The sequence below is a fragment of the Melospiza georgiana genome, chromosome 4 (assembly GCF_028018845.1).
Source record: "Melospiza georgiana isolate bMelGeo1 chromosome 4, bMelGeo1.pri, whole genome shotgun sequence".
Taxonomy (NCBI): Eukaryota; Metazoa; Chordata; class Aves; order Passeriformes; family Passerellidae; genus Melospiza; species Melospiza georgiana.
Genome location: NC_080433.1, coordinates 20,267,285 through 20,286,476, shown reverse-complemented (window position 1 = coordinate 20,286,476; position 19,192 = coordinate 20,267,285). Strand labels below are relative to the sequence as shown.

Sequence of the window (19,192 nt, the reverse complement as noted above, 5' to 3'; positions counted from 1 at the left end):
TCATGGCAAGTCAGTAATAAGAAAGACAAATATAACAGGATTGGCTGTTCTCCTTGTCATCTCAGTCTGTTCTTTCTCACTGAGCTCATGTGCTTGCGAAACCAAAAAACACTTGAACTTGGATTTTGTCAGAATTTGTCACAGCGACCTTGCTATACACTGAGCAAAATCTCTTCAACAAGACTGACAGACTGGAAAATGAAAATTAATTAATTCCTCAAGGGTTGGCTTCTCATGGGGCATTGTGTGTCAGTGTGGCACCTTGGTCTGAGGTTCTTGAGGGCATTAGTGCAGAGCTGCTCTGCCCTGTGGGATAATGAGTGTGTGGATTATTTTGGTGTGGATAATGAGACAGAAGTTAGCTGCCCTCCTGTCTTTCCTCTTTCTCCTTTGGATGCTGTGCATATATGATGGGGCAGTGATGGAGGCGTCCCTATTCCCCAGCTGTCTTAGGGGAATATCTAAAGCAAAAAACCAGTGTGGTCTTCCTCCTTCATACAGCCAAAGAATGACATGTTCCCTGATGGTCTGAAATCTGTCAACAACCCAGAATAGTTCTACTTTCACTCAGAAACCAGGGTTTTCAAGGAGGAAAATACACGCTCACCCACTGAAGGCTGCTGCTTTTACAGGTGCTGCTGGAATGGCCAAAGGACAAACAGTTATTCCTCTGCACCCATGGTGGTCTCTGCAAAGCCTCTCCTGATGTAATTGCTGGGCTGCACCTTCCCAAAAGACACATTGCTCCCACTTCCATCACTCCCACTTTTCCATTCATCCAAGCTTGGCAACCCTCTAAGCAACAAATCCTCCCTGGTATTATAAACGTCATGTGCAAGAGAAACTTCTTTTCTCACCAAATAACCACTCAGGCTGTCATGCCAGGAGGGGGGCATGCAGATCTCCTAGAATGGCTGGGGTTGGAAGGGACCTTAAAGATCATCCAGTTCCACACTTCTGTCATGGGCAGGGACACTTCCCACTATCCCAGCTTGCTCAGAGCCCCAGCCAGCCTGGCCTTGGACACCGCCAGGGATACAGGGGCAGCCACAGCTGCTCTGGGCAACCTGTTCTAGGGCCTCAGCACCCTCACAGCAAAGGATTTCTTCCCAAAATCCCATCTAAACCCTCAGTGGGAATCCATTTCCCCCTCTCCTGTCACTCCAGGCCCTTGTCAACAATCTGTCTCCATCAGCAGTCCCAGGATAGCCTCCATAGAAAGGAGTGCAATACAGATCTGCCCATGTTTTAGCCATCCCTCATTTAGAACATCCTCTATTTTGTTTTCCTTATTTCCTTTCTTTGCACTGTTTTCTCTCCTCTTCATTTTATTACATTCTTGTAACCATACTCAAATTTGCTGTGAGAAGTCATACAGGAATAAAAACAACATTCAGGATCATTCTTATATATTATCTGAAGAGGACCAACTAATTTTTGATGACATAAGGCATTGAATACAGTTTTCCCCTCCATTTCTCAACACTAGTCTCAAAGCAAGAGAAACTCACTAGGATTCTTACTAAGTTTCAGTCATGCTACAATGAAGTAAAAAGGAGTACATAAAATGTTTCAGCTATAAATTTAAAGTAGATTTTTTTAAGTTTGAAGGAAAGATTATCCTTGTAACTAATTTTTTTTTCATTACCCACTTCACAAAGACGTTTAATTAAAGGAGCTAAGTGCAATTGTACATAAATTCCTTATGGATGTGATCACTGCCCATGATCATCATACAAACAATATCTTTACCAAATTTCTAAATTTGCCAACATCTCTGTGAAGTAGAATAGTATTAGTGGTAAAGGAAATTAAAGAGCTTTCCCTGCAAAGAAAACCCCCTGCATCATGGAGTAGAAAGAGGATTCATTCCATCTTAGCTAAACATTCAAAGTAAACAAATTTCCCTGTGGAAGCACTCCTGTCTTTTTATTGGCTTTTCCTGAGAAGGAGCCTGTTCCAGTAACGTAGACTAGATATCCCAAACTTTTACATCCCTAGAATTAGATTAGATTAATTCTACTCTTTATAGCACTTACTCTGCTACTCCTGCACTTCAGTCTTCCTGACCTGAGTGAGGGCAAAAAGCACAGAGGAGCAATGAACTGAGCTGCCTCAGTGCTGTGCTGTGGCACCAATCCAGGCTTGAGCAGTGCCACAGGGAACATCCAATGCTGCCACTGCAGGCTGATCCAGGGAAGATAAATACCAAATTCCCAAAGTGAATGGTGTTGACAGAAAATTTCTTAAACCAATTCTGTTCTATTTGTTCTAATAAAGCATAGGAAGCATGCTTTTTGCCTTTTGCAAGATCAGTGCAAAGGGAATGGGTGATTTAAGGTTTTGCATACATTTACTTGGGCAAAGAACCCACCAGATGAACCAATCAGTCCAAGGCTGATAGAAATAGAAAAGCCAGTCATGAGGTCTGGCTCCTTTAGAATGTTTCTTCCACAGAGGAGTGCAAAAGCATGGGATATGATAACATCAAGATTCTAACATTTAAGTTAGCTGCTAGTAAATTGGCTCTTTAAAGTTTATTAACAATTCCTATCACGCTTAAGATCTGCTCTTTCTTCCAGCAAACAAGAAAAAAAATACAAGAGTGTTTGTTCTAAATGTGCTCAAAAGCTGGGTAAGAATCATGAATGCAGTTTTACATAGGAGGGAATTAAGGCGCTGTGTTGCTAAGGATGTAATTGCTAGAACCTTTTGAGATAATTCCTAACATCTGAGTAAGTGTCCTTAATTGAATTCAAATAGAATTTGGGGACATGGGGATTTTCCAAACAGCTCTCTGACTGTATAAAGCCAAAAGGACCCCAGCAACACCATCATTTCTAGAAAACAGACTGGGCAAAGAAATGACAGCCCAGAAATCAGTGCTCTAACTGATTTCTCTAATGCATCAATCTGTTCTCAGGACTATTCCAAGAACAGAAAATATGGTTATTCCTGGACTCACAAACTGAAGAGGAATCACATGAGAAGCAGGAATTGGACATGAACCAGATAAACTGATTTAAATTGAGTGGGGTGCACAGATGAAATGTAGGTCTAGGTAAGCTTGTTGAAATGTAAGTCATAGGCAGGAAAAAAAAAACCAAAATTTGATAGGCAAACTTATCATAGGATCATAGAATATCCTGTGTTGGAAGGGACCCAAAAGGATCATCAGTCCAACCCCTGACCCTGCACAGACACTTCAACAATCCCACCCTGTGCATCCCTGAGAGCACTGTCCAAGCCCTCCTGGAGCTCTGGCAGCCTTGGGGCTGTGACCATTCCTGGGGAGCCTGTTCAGTGCCCCAGCACCCTCTGGGGGAAGAACCTTTCCCTGATATCCACCCTGACCCTCCCTGACCCAGCTCCAGCCGTTCCTGGGTCCTGTCCCTGGTCACACAGAGCAGAGAGCAGGGCCTGCCCCTCCTCTTCCTCTTGTGAGGAAGCTGCAGAACTGCTGTGAGCTCTGACCTCAGTCTGCTCTTCTCCAGCTGAACAGACCAAGTGCCCTCAGCTGCTCCTTCTGTGGCTTTCTCTTCAGGCCCTTCACCATCTTCCTGTCCCTCCTTTGGACACTCGCCAACAGCTTTAGATCTTTCTTATATTGTGGCACCCAAAACCACACACAATATTCAAGGTGAGGCCAAGCCAACCCAGAGAAGAGTGGGACAATCCCCTCACTGTCTCTGCCAGCGATACTGGGCCTGGCATGATCACGATGGAAAAGGATTTTTGGCTTGCTTGTGAAGGTCTGAAAGCTTTGCAAGAACTTTCCTTCAAGAAAGAGCTCCATCTGTTTCTACCCATTTCCAGGTGAAATGTGGGGAGTGCCTGTGTTATCCATGTGCTGCCTCAAGTGGAAGCTGGAGGCCAATCCAGGAGAAGCAAGGCCTCTCAGAACCTGTGTAGTTCATAATTACAGTTACTTAATACCTCCCCAAATCCTACTGACATCACACATTCACCTGTGTATTCAGATATGTTTCCTAAATAATGCCCTCTGAGGAGGACAGCCAGGGAAATAATTTCCCAACCTCATCACTTCAGAGGGGTTACACTGTATGAAATCAGTACCTCAGCAATGAGTGACCTCTCACAGTAATTTTTCTCCAGAAAGTCACTTTAAACAGAAGCATCATGTGTCAGATTTAAACTTAGAAACACTTTGAAAAAATAACGTAGGACTTTTGATTTCAGAGTAATGCAACTTACTGTAAGCATTTCTATAGAGCAATTTTTTCCCTCTAAAATAAAAAATAGGCCAGCTGTCGGCAATTTACATATACTTTTAAGATACCATAAAGCCTTTTACTTAAACCTAAAGGTCAATCTGAAATCTTTTTCAGAACCCTAGGTAATCTGAGATTCCATAAATTAATTGTTTGCTTACTATTTATGCAGAAACCTGTAAGATACCCCTGTAATTTAAAAATGTTAATTTCCTATCTTTGCAGCAATACTAATGATACTGCTTTCATTAAAAATTGCCAAAGATTCATAGAGTATCCTGAGCTGGAAGGGACCCACAAGGATCACTGAAGCTCTGCACAGGACAGTCTCAAGATTCACACATCTTAATTCTACTTCTCCAAAGAAATTTAAATAATGGTTAATGCAATAAAAATATCATACGGAATTGATGGCAGATGGTACAACAGACTGAACTATCTTCTTTCTGTTTATTTTCAGTTCCTCACAACAGGTATGTCACAACCTAATACAAACATTTGTACATCAAACAATAAAAAAAATGCCAACCATGATTACCTTAGGCTGGACTCTTTTATTTCTTCTCACTTGTAAACAAGAGTTACTGAAGAAGCTGAAATCACAGCAGCTCTCACTGCTCCTTTCTTGCTTTTCCCATAATGACAGAGCTCCGTATTTTAAATCAGTTTCCATTAAGTTCTCTTTGTGAGTTAAACCTGAAACTGATCCAACCTGTGCCCCTCTGTGAATAAAAGCTTGGGCTGACTGATGATTTTTAGGGTGAGCTGGCTGGAATCAAGTCCCAGGTTGTTTTACCATGTTCCCCAGCAATGACACAAACCAAACTGAGCTGAACTGGAAGCTGATGCTCTATGAAATCTTAGAGGACTTTACACCAGCACAACATGTTTGTCAATTAGGCTCAGCAGCATTGGAAACCCATCCCTTGGGGTGCCTCATTTGCTTTGCTTTCCTTCCTTCTGCTTTTTTAATTCTCTTTCAAAGACAGAGCTGCAGCTTTAGCTCACCTGCTCTGAACATGAACTGCCTAATGAGGGTAAATCCAAGGTAATTCCCAGTGTTATTGAGAATCCCAGCAGTGCCCCTGAGCACCACACTCCCAGCTCCCCCTTAGCATTCAGAACTCTGGACAATCTTAGAATGAGAGTTTCTATGTAGTCCTGTCTCTGTTTACAGCCCAATCCTCTATGGACCCCTTAGATATTTCATCAGCAAAATGCCTGCAGCTGGAGCAGCCTCAGCTTGGAATATTAAAGGAATGGACCTCAGTGGTCTTTTATTCAAGTATTCCTGGCAGACTCCATGGGGAAATATCTAATGCTTAGTCTCAATTCCTTATCTTCTTTACTTTTCTTGTGGGAATAATAAAACAATTCATATTTTTTTTAAAAATGCAGAAAAAATGCAACACAAATTTTATTAAAGTGAAAGAAAAATCTTTTAAAAGCAGAGGAGCAATGCCAGCCTTAAAACAATAAAGGCACAGTAGATTTAGAATTTAAAAATAACAAATGAGATCTTTAAATCATGGCGTCATAGATTGGCCTGGGTTGGAAGGGACCTTAAAGATCATCCAGTTCTAACCCCCTGCCATGGGCAGGAACACCTCCCATTATCCCAGCTTGCTCAGAGCCCCATCCAACCCGGCCTTGGACACCGTCAGGGATGGGGCAGCCACAGCTGCTCTGGGCAACCTCAGCACCATCACAGGGAACAATTTTTTCCAAATATTCAATCTAAACCTGCTCTCTGTCAGTGTGAAGCCATTCCCCCTTGTCCTGTCACTCCAGGCCCTTGTCAAGAGTCTCTCTCCATCTTTCTTGTGGGCTCCCTTCAGGCACTGCAAGGCCACAATGAGGTCACCACAAAGCCTTCTCTGCTCCAGGCTGCACAACCCCAACTCCCTCAGCCTTTCCTCACAGGAGGAAAACCAGAGGAAAGCTTTCTATTGACATGTAAGTGCCAGTGAACCATTTAATAAAAAAGGCATATGCAAATGTAATCAGAACGAGGGGATAAATATGGGAATGAAGTTTGGCTGTGTAAGTGAACTACCTAATTGTTACCAGAAAAAGGAAAAAATCAACCAAACAGCACAAACAATAACAACAACTAAAAAAAAAGAAGTAAGTCTGTGGCTTCCCAACATTTTGAATTTGGCTCATGAAAGAAATCACTTCTTTCTCCAAACCTCATTTCACTTATAACCTCAGTCATCACAACTGCAATTACATGGCTCCTACTAAAAAAAAAGTAAGAATTGTACTATCCATAGGTTTTTGAACAGAATTGTAAGGCAGGATGCCACTTCACAGGACATCCCTGTGCTTATATTTTCCTCTAGACCAGCTCTGAGTGTTTTAGATGGCTCTGTCCATCTGGGATTCTAAACAAGAATCCCAGGGATCTTGTTTAGGCAGGCCGGACAGCCTTCTGCTGTAATCTACTTTTAGCTCTTGCAAGATGTCTGCATTTAGCTGCACAGGCCAAAAGCCACTTTTCAGGAGTGCTGCAGGCACTTGGGCATACCAGGAATGCAGGTGCATGCCTGGTGCAGTGGCTCACTGCTGTCCACTTCTTCCCACCCCCAGGCAGTGGAGAGCACTGGAAACCCCTGGGATTCAGGCTGCTGTCTGCATTTCACATGCTGTGTACTCAGATATGCCTTGAACAATGTGCTTGGCCTCCTTTTCTCCAGGCTGAACACCCCCAGTCACTCCTCACAGGACTCACTCTTTAGGTATCTATCTCAGTATCTACATACACTGAATTTTAATACAGTAATCTCAATACATTGATGATAAATGGGCCAAAAAGTCCATGCCTGGCACATGTGTATTGCTGTTCTTAATTAAACAGTAGATTTCAAGTATGTATTTTGCTTCGCTTTCTCTTTGGGGAGGAGGAATTTGTCAGAAATCATCCCCCAGTGGTGTTTCAGGAGAAATATGTATTTATTGAAAGAGCTTTCCTATTATTTGTAGAAAATATTTTAATAGTGCTCTGCTAATGTGCATTATAAATTCACAGCATATTAAGGAGATTTCAAAGGAGAACTGTTTCATTACTGCACAAAGAATAATTAGAATTAAAGTAGAGGATCTCAAGCAGTGCCTTAAAATCTAAACAATTCTGTGAAAGTGATATTGCAGTGTCACTCTCACCACACCAGCCATGTTTTGAGGAGTGCTACCCCAGCCTCGTCTCATTTTTTGAACAACAACATTCACTTTACACCCTTTGTAAGACCTCCCTGCATGTTCAGCCACAGAGTGCAAACTAATGTCATCATCAGGACAGTAATAAATCATATCACATGTTAAAAAATGCAGAATTTGCTCATAAATCCATTTTTTCCTTTGCAAAGAAGAAATGAAGAGTGCACAGAGGAGCTGCTGGCAGTATGTGCTGGGTAACATGTTTCAGGAATGATATGGATGAAAATTTGGGAGTTAGGCAGTGTTCCCACTTAGGAACAGGCTGTGATGTGTGGAGGACAGAATGCTTCCCTTCAACTTCAATAACACGCTTTCCCACTCTTTTGGGAGCAGCTGGAAAAATCTGCCTCCAAATTTCTTTGGCAAGAAAGATGAATCAAAGCAAATGAGGAAAGGAGAAGGAGGAGCTGATCTCAGACAAGCTCCAAAGGGGATATAGCTCAGCAGGGAATGTGTTCTCCATTATCACTTATTACTGCAACCTCACTGGGGCAAGTGAAGGTACAGAGCACAAAGGTGATGGATGAAGAGAATCAGACTTTATTCCATACACAACCCCCCACCCAAATCAGAGATGGAAAACTCATCTCCAACTGGCCATGATTCTTCTTAAAATGATCACTTCCAAACGATTCAGAGTTACATATCTCTCCTGCTGGTTTGAATGTTTCCAGATCTTTGGCAGCTCTCCACATTTGCAGTTCCTCTGCAGGTAGCCTAACTGCAGCCAGCTCTGGGTAAATATAAATCATCTGCCTTTGATTTATGGGCAAGATTCAGCCCTCCTAGAACAGGCTTTGTGCAGGTGGAAGTGCAGGTGGAATGGGTGGGAGCACCAGAACCCATCCACGTGGCAGGGAAATGAGCTTAAAAGAGTTTCAGTTAATGATCTTTCTCTCAAGCAAAACAGCTGGGCTGTCTTCCCAAAACCTGGCAGTGGTTTCATGGTTACATCTCCACAGCCACATGAACACAGCCAAAGGGAACATTTTTTACAAGGGAATTGAGTTCTACCTAAAATTACTGCAGGACTTCTAGATGTTATCAGAGATTATTTACAGAGATTATTTACAGGGGCATGGAGTGACAAGACACGGGGGAAAAGCTTAAAATTGAAAGAAAGTAGGTTTAGATTGCATATTATGAAGAAATTCTTTCCTGTGAGGATGGTGATGTGCATTAAAACTCTGTATTAATGCGTGTGAGGACACAGTGGGTTCATCAAAATAGTCAAAGAATCATGGAATGGCTGGGGTTGGAAGGGTCCTTAAAGCCCATCCACTTCCACTCCCCAGCCATGGCCAGGGACCCCTTCCACTATCCCAGGTTGTTCAGAGCCTCATCCAGCCTGGCCCTGGACACTGCCAGGGATGGGGCAACCACAGCTTCTCTGGGCAACCTGTGCCTCACCACCCTCACAGGGATAGTGACTCCACCACCTTCCTGTGCTGCCCATTCCAATGTCCAATCACCCTTTCTGTGAAGAAATTCTTCCTGAAAACTGGCCAATTGCTGCATATTTTCAATACAGAGAAGCACCATAGCATTCTAAGTTCCTGGGGAGTTCCCTTTCTGCCTCTATCTTCTGGGGTCTCTGTAGCTCTCCTAACTTTGTTGTCCTGAATGCATCCTTTTTCCTCACTTAGATATGCTAGGGAAGATCAAGGAATCCCAGAAAAAAACATAAGGCTGGAAGGAACCAGTGAGTCATCTTGTCCCACCTCCCTGCTCCAGCAGGGCCATCCCACAGCACAGGGCACAGGATTGTGTCCAGATGGTTCTGGAATATCCCCAGCGAGGAGACTCCACACCCTCTCTGTTCAATCTGTTCAGTGCTCAGTCACTGCCCAGGACAGAAGTTCTGCCTCCTGCCCAGGTGGAACCTCCTGGCCTCAGTCCCTGCCCGTTCCTCTGGTGCCATTGCTGGGCCCTGGAGCAGAGCCTGGGCCCTGCTCAGAGCCCTCCCTGCACACAGGGACACCCAGGGCTGAGGGCCCCTCTCAGCTGGGGCTCCTCTCCAGGCTGGACAGCCCCAGCTCCCTCAGCCTTTCCCTGCCACAGATGCTCCAGGCCCTGAATCATCTCTGCAGCTCCACTGGCCCCACTCCAGGAGCTCCCTGTCCCTGCTGTGCTGAGGAGCCCAGGACTGGGCACAGCACTCCAGATGTGCCTCCCAGGGCTGGGTAAGACTTGCCCATTCTTACATTTCTGACTTACAGGCAGCTCTGCTCCTTATGAAATCATGACAGAGACTTAGAGGCAGCTGTGAACCCCACTCACAAATTGCATCAACACGACTTTAACCCAGGGAGGGGCTAATTTATGCTCAAGGAAAAATATAACAAACATCTGGAGAAGAACTGTATGTTAAGCTTATAACTGAATTAAATAATGCAAGAAATACCTACTAACATTATAAGTCACTGATCTGTGAAAATGTATCAGAGTGAGGCTGTGTTGTTGATAATACTTGACAAGTTAAGATGGTTAAGGCTTATTAAATTCCTAAATTTGTTTTTCTGTTCTTGATATTTTGCTCACTTGTCATCTGACCCTCTGACATGCAAACACTGCAGATACAAGTGATAGCCACATAGCTCCACTGCACTGGGATGATAACTTGATGTTATTATGCCCTCTAATGTTGAGTTCCTACATAGTTACAGACTTTTAACATTCTAAAAAATATGCACCTATCTACTAACCTTTCTGCTGGGATGGGGTTCACAAGGTATTTCTGAAAGAACTGCCTGATTATAACCCTTTAGAATCTTCAGCTTAATGAATCCTGCAAATATAATAAAATGAAAGCAAGACTTACACAGATTTACTGGAAGTAAAAAAATGTGTAACACATCTCTCATCTGTTCAAGGGGGAAAACAGAAAGAGAATCTGTCATCTTTGGCTCTACAAGATGGTCTATCACCAAGCAGATAAATATCATCTGGGTTTCAATCAGTACTATTTCTTGTGATTTCTTTGTACATAGGAGTATTGTAAATGTCTCCAAGGGCTGTCAGTATGAAAAAGAATTTGGTGAAGGAATTGAAATACCTGAGCATTAAACAGAGCTTTAATACACTAAGGACCATGTAGATTCTTTTACACTCGAGGCCAGTTAAGTCCTTCCATCCTCTTATTCAGCTGAGGTTGGAAAAAATTAACCTTTAAATTCTGAGTTACATTCAAAAACAATTTCAAAAAAAAACAAACAATGGGGGAAAATACAAAAGGCAAGAAAAAGAATTTTCAGTTTATTAATATCCAAAATGTACAAGAAAAACTCATGGTCCAAGTCTTCATTTAAATGTACAGAAGGGTTATAAATATTGGGGGTGTGAAGACAGATTCAGCAGAGCAGAAACAGCCTCAACTCAAAAAAGTTCTTTTTTTTTCATCACATCTTTTTGGATTCTTCTCAAGAGAATACTGTCACACCTGAGTGGAGACAGAACAGAAATTCTTTGTAAGCAGCAGGACAGAGTGTTTTAAATGCAAAGAGCAGGGTTTTGTTCAGAGGGTCACCAGAAGTGGTTACATCCTGTTTTCATCTTTGTGGTTTGCACTGATAGGCTTCAAGTCTGTTGGGTTAACGAAAGTTGGACCAACAAAAGCGATTTGACATGAAAGGCAGAATAAATTTATCTGCTCAGAGCAAATGACACCAAATCCCTCTGCTAAAAATTAAAGAGCAGTTTATGGAATTCCTGATGCACTTGATCTCAGGAAATGGCATTTGGGCAATTTTGTTTCTATAAGGAAAATAATGGGAAAAGATTTGTTTCCCTAATTAAATCCCATGTCTCTGAATGAGGATTAAGATATATCTCTATTATTTAACCACTTTAAAGATACAGGTTTTCATATTAACAGACTATCTGAGAACCAATACAGACCTGGGAAATTAAAGTTTTGGATCTTTTTAATTACAGAAGGTAATAGTCACACACTTAAGAGGTTCTGAATCAAAACAAAATTCTGTTTTATCCAGAAATAATGAAAGCTGGAACGGTGATCTTTGCCTTACAATAACCTGATTCATAATGCATCAGGAGCAGACAGGCAATCTGCAAGGAATCACTGAAACCATTAGCAGAAGGCTTTGCAAAGACATGGATTACACCTGAAGGATGAGATGTGGTCCCCAGGTACCTGGACACTGCAGAAGTGGCCCGTGGGAATCTCATGGGGCTAAACAGGACCAAGTGCTGGTGCTGTACTGGGGATCAATCCAGGCTGGGGATGAACAGAGGGAGCAGGCCTGGCAGAAGGACCTGGGGATGCTGTGGGTGAGAGCTGGCCCTGCTCTGGCTGTGTGTGCTGGGACCCAGAAGCCCCCTGTGCTGGGCTGAGCCCCCAGTGTGGGCAGCAGGGCAGGGGGGATTCTGCCCCTCTCTGCTGAGCCCCCTGCAGGGCTGCATCCAGCCCTGGGCCCAGCACAGGAAGGACAGGGAGCTGCTGGAGCCAGGCCAGAGCAGGGACACCAAGGGGATCAGAGGGATGGAGCAGCTCTGCTGGGAGGAAAGGCTGAGGGAATTGGGATTGTGCAGCCTGGACAAGAGAAGGCTTTGGGGTGACCTCACTGTGGCCTTGCAGTGCCTGAAGGGAGCCCACAGGAAAGATGGAGAGAGACTCTGGACAAGGACCTGGAGTGACAGGACAAGGAGCAATGGCTTCACACTGACACAGGGTAGGTTTAGATTGGGTATTGAGGAAAAATTGTTCCCTGTAAGGGTGGTGAGGCTCTTGCACAGGTTGCCCAGAGAAGCTGTGGCTGCCCATCCCAGGAAGTGTCCAAGGCCAGTCTGGATGAGGCTTGGAGCAACCTGGGATAGTGGAAGGTGGCCCTGCCCATGGTGGGGTTTGGAACTGGATGATCTTTAAGGTCCCTTCCAACTCCAGCCATTCCATGACTCTATTATATTCCTTTGTTAATGCAATTCCCTGAGTCCCAAGTAATCATGGAGAAATGGATCTGCTGCCATGAATGCAATTTTACATAGGAGAGAATCAAGGTGCTCTGTTGGTAAGGATGTAATTGCCAGAACCTTTTGAGATAATTCCCAACATCTGAGTAACTGTCCTTGACTGAATTCAAATAGAATTTGTGGACATGGGAAACATCCACTGTAATCCATAGGCTTACAGAGGAAATTACTGACACTGTGGATTAGTAAAAGCTCAGTTTCATTAATCAGTAGCAATCACTTCACTGCTTTACAAAACCCCTACCTTAGCAAGGTATCATGATCCTCAATGAAACCCCAGGAGCTCCAAGGAAATTCCTCATTGTCTGAGCCTGACTAATGCTGCTGACTTCCAGTAAGAGCATACACAGGCAAAAATATCTGCCAGACTGCAACCAACATTTGAAGTGACCTTCAAAATTAATACATTCAAGGAATACAGTTAGACATTATAAAATATTTTATTTTAGTTTTTTTAAAAAATACAACATTCAAAAAAAACATTTCCCTATCATCATACTGCCATAGTGCTGTCTAGATTACATTAATGCCAAGATCTTAGGTACTAAAGAATTAAAATTATCACAAACCTGAATATAATACATCAAAAAGCTGGTGGCCAGATATCATTTTGATTAAACAACATTATTATTCAGTAGCACTTAAAAGATGCCTAGCAATTTGCAGAATAAAAACTCATCTTAACATGAGATACATCTGTAATAAGAGTCCTCCAAAATGGATGATTCCAGGATGCTGCCCACCCTGTGCTTATCAGCAAAACCCTTTCCACAGTCTTTTCCTCTGTGTGGCACTCTGTCACTGACCATTAACTGCTGGTAGCATTGGGATGGAGAGGTTTGACTCTTGCCAGTCTGGAGAGGCCAAGTCTTAGGCAGTGAGTAGGTGACTTAACAGGAACACATTTCACAGAGGCATTACTGCTTCCTGAGGGAGCTGGAGATGATTTTGAAACAAAAAGAAGGTATTAGAGGTTTAAAGGAGGAAAAAAGTATCATATGACTGCTATCTTTTAATTGTTTTCCTAGCAGGACAAAAGAAGCATTCTGAAAAGGGTGCAAAAAGGTCCAAACCACAGAGGCACATGGAAATCACTCACCAGGGATTCCTCCCTCTGGGAGCCAGTGCAGCAGGAATGTTGCACATGTTAATTACCCAGCCACACACTGCAGCAACACTGGGCAACTGCTCCCAGTGTCCTGGGCATTTTCAGGCACTCCACAGAGAAATACTGAACACAACTCCAATGGGGAAACGAGGACTTGAGAGAAAGGAGCCAAACAGAAAGAACCATGTACAGAAAAGAAGAGCAAATATGAAGAAAAATCAAAGAATCAGGAGTCAGCAGTAGCATGCTCAAACACCTTGAGAATATAAAGCTTTTAAGCATTTGCTTTATTAGTGCAGCTAAAATACTCCAGTATTTTTAAAATATTCTTTGTTTAGAACAGATAATAATTTAGCACATCCCAGAAATAAAGAAAGCTCTAAATAAGGGAGAAATGGACATGAAAGGATCTTTTGATTAAGGTCTGATTCACAGTTTGGAAAACATTTTGTAAATCCCATGCAGATAAAGCAGTAAAGGATAATGCTGCAAATGAAACATAGATATAGCTTTTCTTCCTTTCTCTCTTCTTTGTTTTAAAGAAAATCTCTATAAAATGTATACAGAGAGCAGGCATTTTCCTGGAATAGCTTTTTTTTTTGTCTTATTTTTTTTAGGAGAGATTGCCAAAAGCTAAAGTCAACTCATGTACATGTCTATAGCTGCAGCCTCACCCATACCTGGTGGTGTCCATTTAGGCTTTTTGTCTGTGACAGGACTTGATGCATGTAGAGGCCTCCCAGCTGCTTCCAAGGGACTGGACATCACCTTCTGCCTTGGCTCAGAGTTGTGCTCCATTATCCAGGAAGGAGAAAGTATAGGTGATGCTGGGATGGAAAAGAATTACTTTAGAAAGATGCTTTTTAGCAGAGAAATCATCACTTAAGATGACAGACCACTGCACAGCAGAAATAATGAGGATGGTACTAGACTGTCCCATCCTGAAGCAGTAAATATTAACACAGACACCTTGCCTGTTAGGGAATGACACAGACATGGATGCAGACATGGATGCAGCTTGCTCTTCCAAAAGATGACAGTCACAGGAAGGAAAGAAGGGAGGCTATCTGCTTTTTAAAATAAGATTAAACAAACCCAACAGTGAAAGCTCCAACACCTGATACTACCCCAGAATCACTGTTTTGACACAAACTCCAGAAAACAACTGCAAAATGAACAGAGGATCTTTAAAGAGATGAAACTTTCCTGGAAAGGAGGGCAGAAGGAATTTCTCCTGACATAAAAATGCAGAGAAGCAGTGACATTTTGCTGGTCTGGGAGTGAATAAGCTCCAGCGAGTAAATTTAGTGTGAAAGTGCAAATGACATGTCAGGAGTATGAGGGATGATGCTTCAGTAAGGAGGGAGTAAGGAAAAATGCAGTCAAAACAGCACGAATTTCACTAAAAATCCAAACTAAATGTAATTCATCACAACCAAAGCACATGTAAGGAGAGGATTTGGTGGAGAAGAACTTACTGGGTACAGACTCTGGGTCAGAATCATCAGGATCATGGGCTCTGTCATCACTGTCAACCACCAGTGACTTGTGATGTGCTGGAACTTTGGTTGCTGCTGTCCTTTGCCTCCCATCACCCTCAGGTGCATCCTCATCCATAACCTGATTGAGACCTACAAACCAGAAAGTGATTCAATCAGCTTAAATTCACAATAAATTTATTTTCTTCCCCTACAATAATTTGGTATCTGAGTATAATAATTTGGTATCTGAGCCCAGAATTCATTTTGGTGATATGAAGCTATACTTTTCAGAAACATATCACTGACACCTGTTTTCATGTGCTTCTCATTTTATTTTCTCATTGTCAAATTTATCAACATTTATCTGTAATCAGGCGAACAAAACAAAGACCAAAATTTCACCAATCCACAGGTTTGCTCATTTTAAGACTGGGGCCAAATTTTTAATGAAAGAATTGACACATCCTTCAACTTTTATTTAAGATAAAGACCCTTTTTTCCACATCATCAACAACAACAACAACAAAATAAACCAATGGAAACAAAGAAGACATAAGGTATTTAAATGTTTTTTGTGAAAAGAGTGTGAGAACAACTTACCTAAAAGTTCACTGTCTACACTGCAATTGGAAAAAGGGGGTCTCCTCTGTGTATTTTCTGTTTCAATATTTTTACCTGTTTTAAGATCCAGGGGAAAAAATTTAAAATACTGTACAAAAACACATTATAAAAAGTAAAAAGAGCAAGAAATTAAAATAGCTGAAGTTTTATCTATCTCTAATCCAAGTATATATTAGGAAAACCTTATAGAAGAGTTACTTCTTCTCACAGGAAAAAAAAACCTCAAGAACATAAGAAAACAGACAATACCTAGAAACTCTCTCTTGTCACGACATCATGAAATAAAATATAATTTTCAATCTATTTCAGTGTAAAGTAAATTCCCACATTCAAATTCACTGCATATAAATAAAGAGTGTTGCATGGAACTACAAAGTAACCTTGCTCTTCTGAATTTTGCACTTCTTGGGGATATGAAGATTTTTCTTTGACAGATAAGGCTAAGGCAACTTCCAAATCTCTTTTATAAAGTTTCTCATCCAAGGATAACCTAGGGAAAGAATGACAACATGTTAAATAATGAAACAATTACATGAGTGTTATAAAACTATTTTTGCTCAGTGAACTCTTTAAATTCAGATACTTGTGAAGAGATTCGTATTTCAATACATTTTTATAGCATGTTTTGTTTTGTTACAAATATCACATTTTGAAATTATTTAGACAAAATACACACTAACTTTTAAAGCACTCTATACTTTAAAGCATTATGACTGTAAAACAGTGTATGTGTGCATATATATACATATATATAAATATATGAACTATTAACTGGCATTACTGCAGAAAAAAAAGTGATTGCCTTTGTTTGAAATGCCACATCAAAATGTAATATTTAAACATAACTCTACTAACAAAAATTAGATTTCTCTTTTTCATTGACACAGACTTTGAATCTTCCTTTAAATATGTTCTTTTAGAAGAAATCAAATTTGTCTTTATATTTCTCTGGTTTAGGAGTCCCTAAGAAACTCAGAATTTTTAGAGTTATCTGAAGGTGCATTAAAACAGTAAAAATCTTTATTACAGTCATGTATTACTTGTTTGTTCTCAGCTGTTTAAAACTCTAGGGGAAAAGAAACCAAACCCAAATATTCTTGTTAAAATCCAATTTTACATAGAGTTGACCACATTTCTTACCTCTTACTAAGTGTCTGTGTCTGTGATGGAGTCACTTCTTTGGGCTTTTTTGACTTCTCTTTTTTCTCCTTCTTTGATTCCTTGAGCTGTGTTCTGGACTTTTTGCTTGAAGGTGCAAAGTCTTCATCTGTTGGAAAACAGCAACAAGCTCTCATGAGTTTTCCTATATTCTTAAATTTCATCATTTTCATTGCACACTGAAAATATGTCAAGATAACTTTATCTGGAAATTAATTCTATTTTAAAAGAACACCATTACTATGACTCCACTATCCTTAAAAGTATTTAAAATGAAAATTCAACAGACTCTCTCTTACATGTGCTTTCATGTAAGAGGCGATTTTCAAATTCTTGATGTACAAGAACATCTCACTTACCATCATCTTCCAAATCCCCAAACTGAGAATAATCAACAACTTTCTTGTTCCTGTGGCAAAAAAAAAAAAAAAAAAAAAAAGTTATCATATTGGGTAGATCATGTTTTACGAAGTAAAAAAAGCAATACATGTTCAGAGAACAGAATCACAGAATCATGGATGATCCATGAGTTGGAAGGGACTCACAAGGATCATCCAGTCCAGCTCCTGGCCCTGCTCAGGACACCCCAGCAGTTCTACCCTGTGCATCCCTGAGTGCTGTCCCAACACTCCTGGAGCTCTGGCAGCCTTGGGGCCGTGACCATTCCCTGTTGCAGTGCTCCACCAGCACCCTCTGGGGAAAGAACCTTTTCCTGATATCCACCCAAACCCTCTCCTGGCAAAGCTCCAGCTGTTCCCTCGGCAGAGAGAGCAGAGATAAATCTACAACCAATGCAACTGTACACAATGGTTCATTAGGAATAGCTTGTAGATTTTTTTTAAATACTCCACACCTTCTCCGGACAATCTGCTCAGCACAGGACAGAAGTTCTGCCTCCTGCCCAGGTGGAACCTCCTGGCCTCAGTCCCTGCCCGTTCCTCTGGTGCCATTGCTGGGCCCTGGAGCAGAGCCTGGGCCCTGCTCGGAGCCCTCCCTGCACACAGGGACACCCAGGGCTGAGGGCCCCTCTCAGCTGGGGCTCCTCTCCAGGCTGGACAGCCCCAGCTCCCTCAGCCTTTCCCTGCCACAGATGCTCCAGGCCCTGAATCATCTCTGCAGCTCCACTGGCCCCAATCCAGGAGCTCCCTGTCCCTGCAGTGCTGAGGAGCCCAGGACTGGACACAGCACTCCAGATGTGCCTCCCAGGGCTGGGCAGAGGGGCAGGATCACTCCCTGAGCTGCTGGCACTGCTCTTCCCAGCGCACCCCAGGATTCCATTGGCCTTCTTGTCCCCCAGGGCACTGCTGGCTCGTGCACAGCCTGTTGTCCACCAGGACCCCCAGGTACTTCTCAGCAGAGCTGCTGGCCAGCAGGTCACCCCCAGCCTGTGCTGCTGCATGGAGCTGTTTCTCCTCAGGTGCAGAATCCTGCAGTTGCCTTTGCTGAATTTTAGACGCTTCTCTGCCCATCTCTGCAACCTGTCCAGGTCCCTCTCAAGGCCTGCACAGCACTCTGGGGTATCAGCCACTCCTCTCAGCTTTGTGTCATCTGTGAACTGCTGAGGGGACATCAAACCCTTCTTCCAAATCATGGATGAGCAATTTAAACAATTGTGAGCCCAGGACTATCCCCCCTGTAGGGCTGCATCCAGCCCTGGGCCCAGCACAGCAAGGACAGGGAGCTGCTGGAGCCAGGCCAGAGCAGGGACACCAAGGGGAGCAGAGGGATGGAGCAGCTCTGCTGGGAGGAAAGAGCTGCAAATTCCAGGGAATTGGGATTGTTCAGCCTGGAGAGGAGAAGGCTTTGGGGTGACCTCACTGTGGCCTTGCAGTGCCTGAAGGGAGCCCACAGAAAGATGGAGAGAGACTCTGGACAAGGGCCTGGAGTGACAGGACAAGGGGCAATGGCTTTACACTGACAGAGAGGAGATTTAGATTGGGTACATGGAAAAATTTTTTCCTGTGAGGACTGGTGAGGCCCTAGCACAGGCTGTCCAGAGAAGCTGTGGCTGCCCCATCCCTGGCAGTGTCCAAGGCGAGGCTGGATGAGGTTTGGAGGAACCTGGGGTAGTGGAGGCTGTCCCCGCCATGGCAGGGGATTAGAACTGGATGGTTGTTAAGGTCCCTCCCAACCCAAACCATTCTACGAGAGAACCCAGGGGGACACCACTAATACCAGGCCTTCAACACGACCCTGTGCCACTGATCCCGACCGCTCCGCTGGAAGAGAAAGGTGCCACCCTGGAATCCCGCAGAGGCCCCGAGGGGATCGGGCGAGCCCCCGGTCCCTCAGCCCGGCACACGCACCTCCTGGCCGGCCGCGCCATCCCCGCCGCCGCCGGCGCCGCTTGGCGCCTTCGCCACAGGCGCAGCGCCGAAAGTGCC

The 19,192-nt window shown here is 43.1% G+C and overlaps 1 protein-coding gene across 2 annotated transcripts; it reads right to left on the bottom strand.

Moving 5' to 3' along the window:
• Window positions 1-12,900: 12,900 nt before the first annotated feature.
• On the bottom strand, window positions 12,901-19,187 carry RAD51AP1 (RAD51 associated protein 1). 2 transcript variants are annotated; one of them, XR_009114375.1, is made up of 9 exons: window positions 19,115-19,187; window positions 17,168-17,217; window positions 16,791-16,917; window positions 16,031-16,140; window positions 15,630-15,704; window positions 15,027-15,179; window positions 14,229-14,375; window positions 13,540-13,701; window positions 13,288-13,376 (listed from the first exon to the last, which is right to left on the bottom strand). XR_009114375.1 is itself a non-coding variant. In XM_058022786.1 (8 exons), the coding sequence occupies exons 1-8, from the start codon at window positions 19,132-19,134 to the stop codon at window positions 13,249-13,251; spliced, it is 810 nt and encodes a 269-aa protein (XP_057878769.1). In that variant the 5' UTR covers window positions 19,135-19,187; the 3' UTR covers window positions 12,901-13,248. The 2 variants fall into 2 exon arrangements, 1 of the variants encoding a protein (XP_057878769.1); XM_058022786.1 differs by lacking the exon at window positions 13,540-13,701 and having other exon boundaries at window positions 12,901-13,376.
• Between the last annotated feature and the right edge of the window lie 5 nt (window positions 19,188-19,192).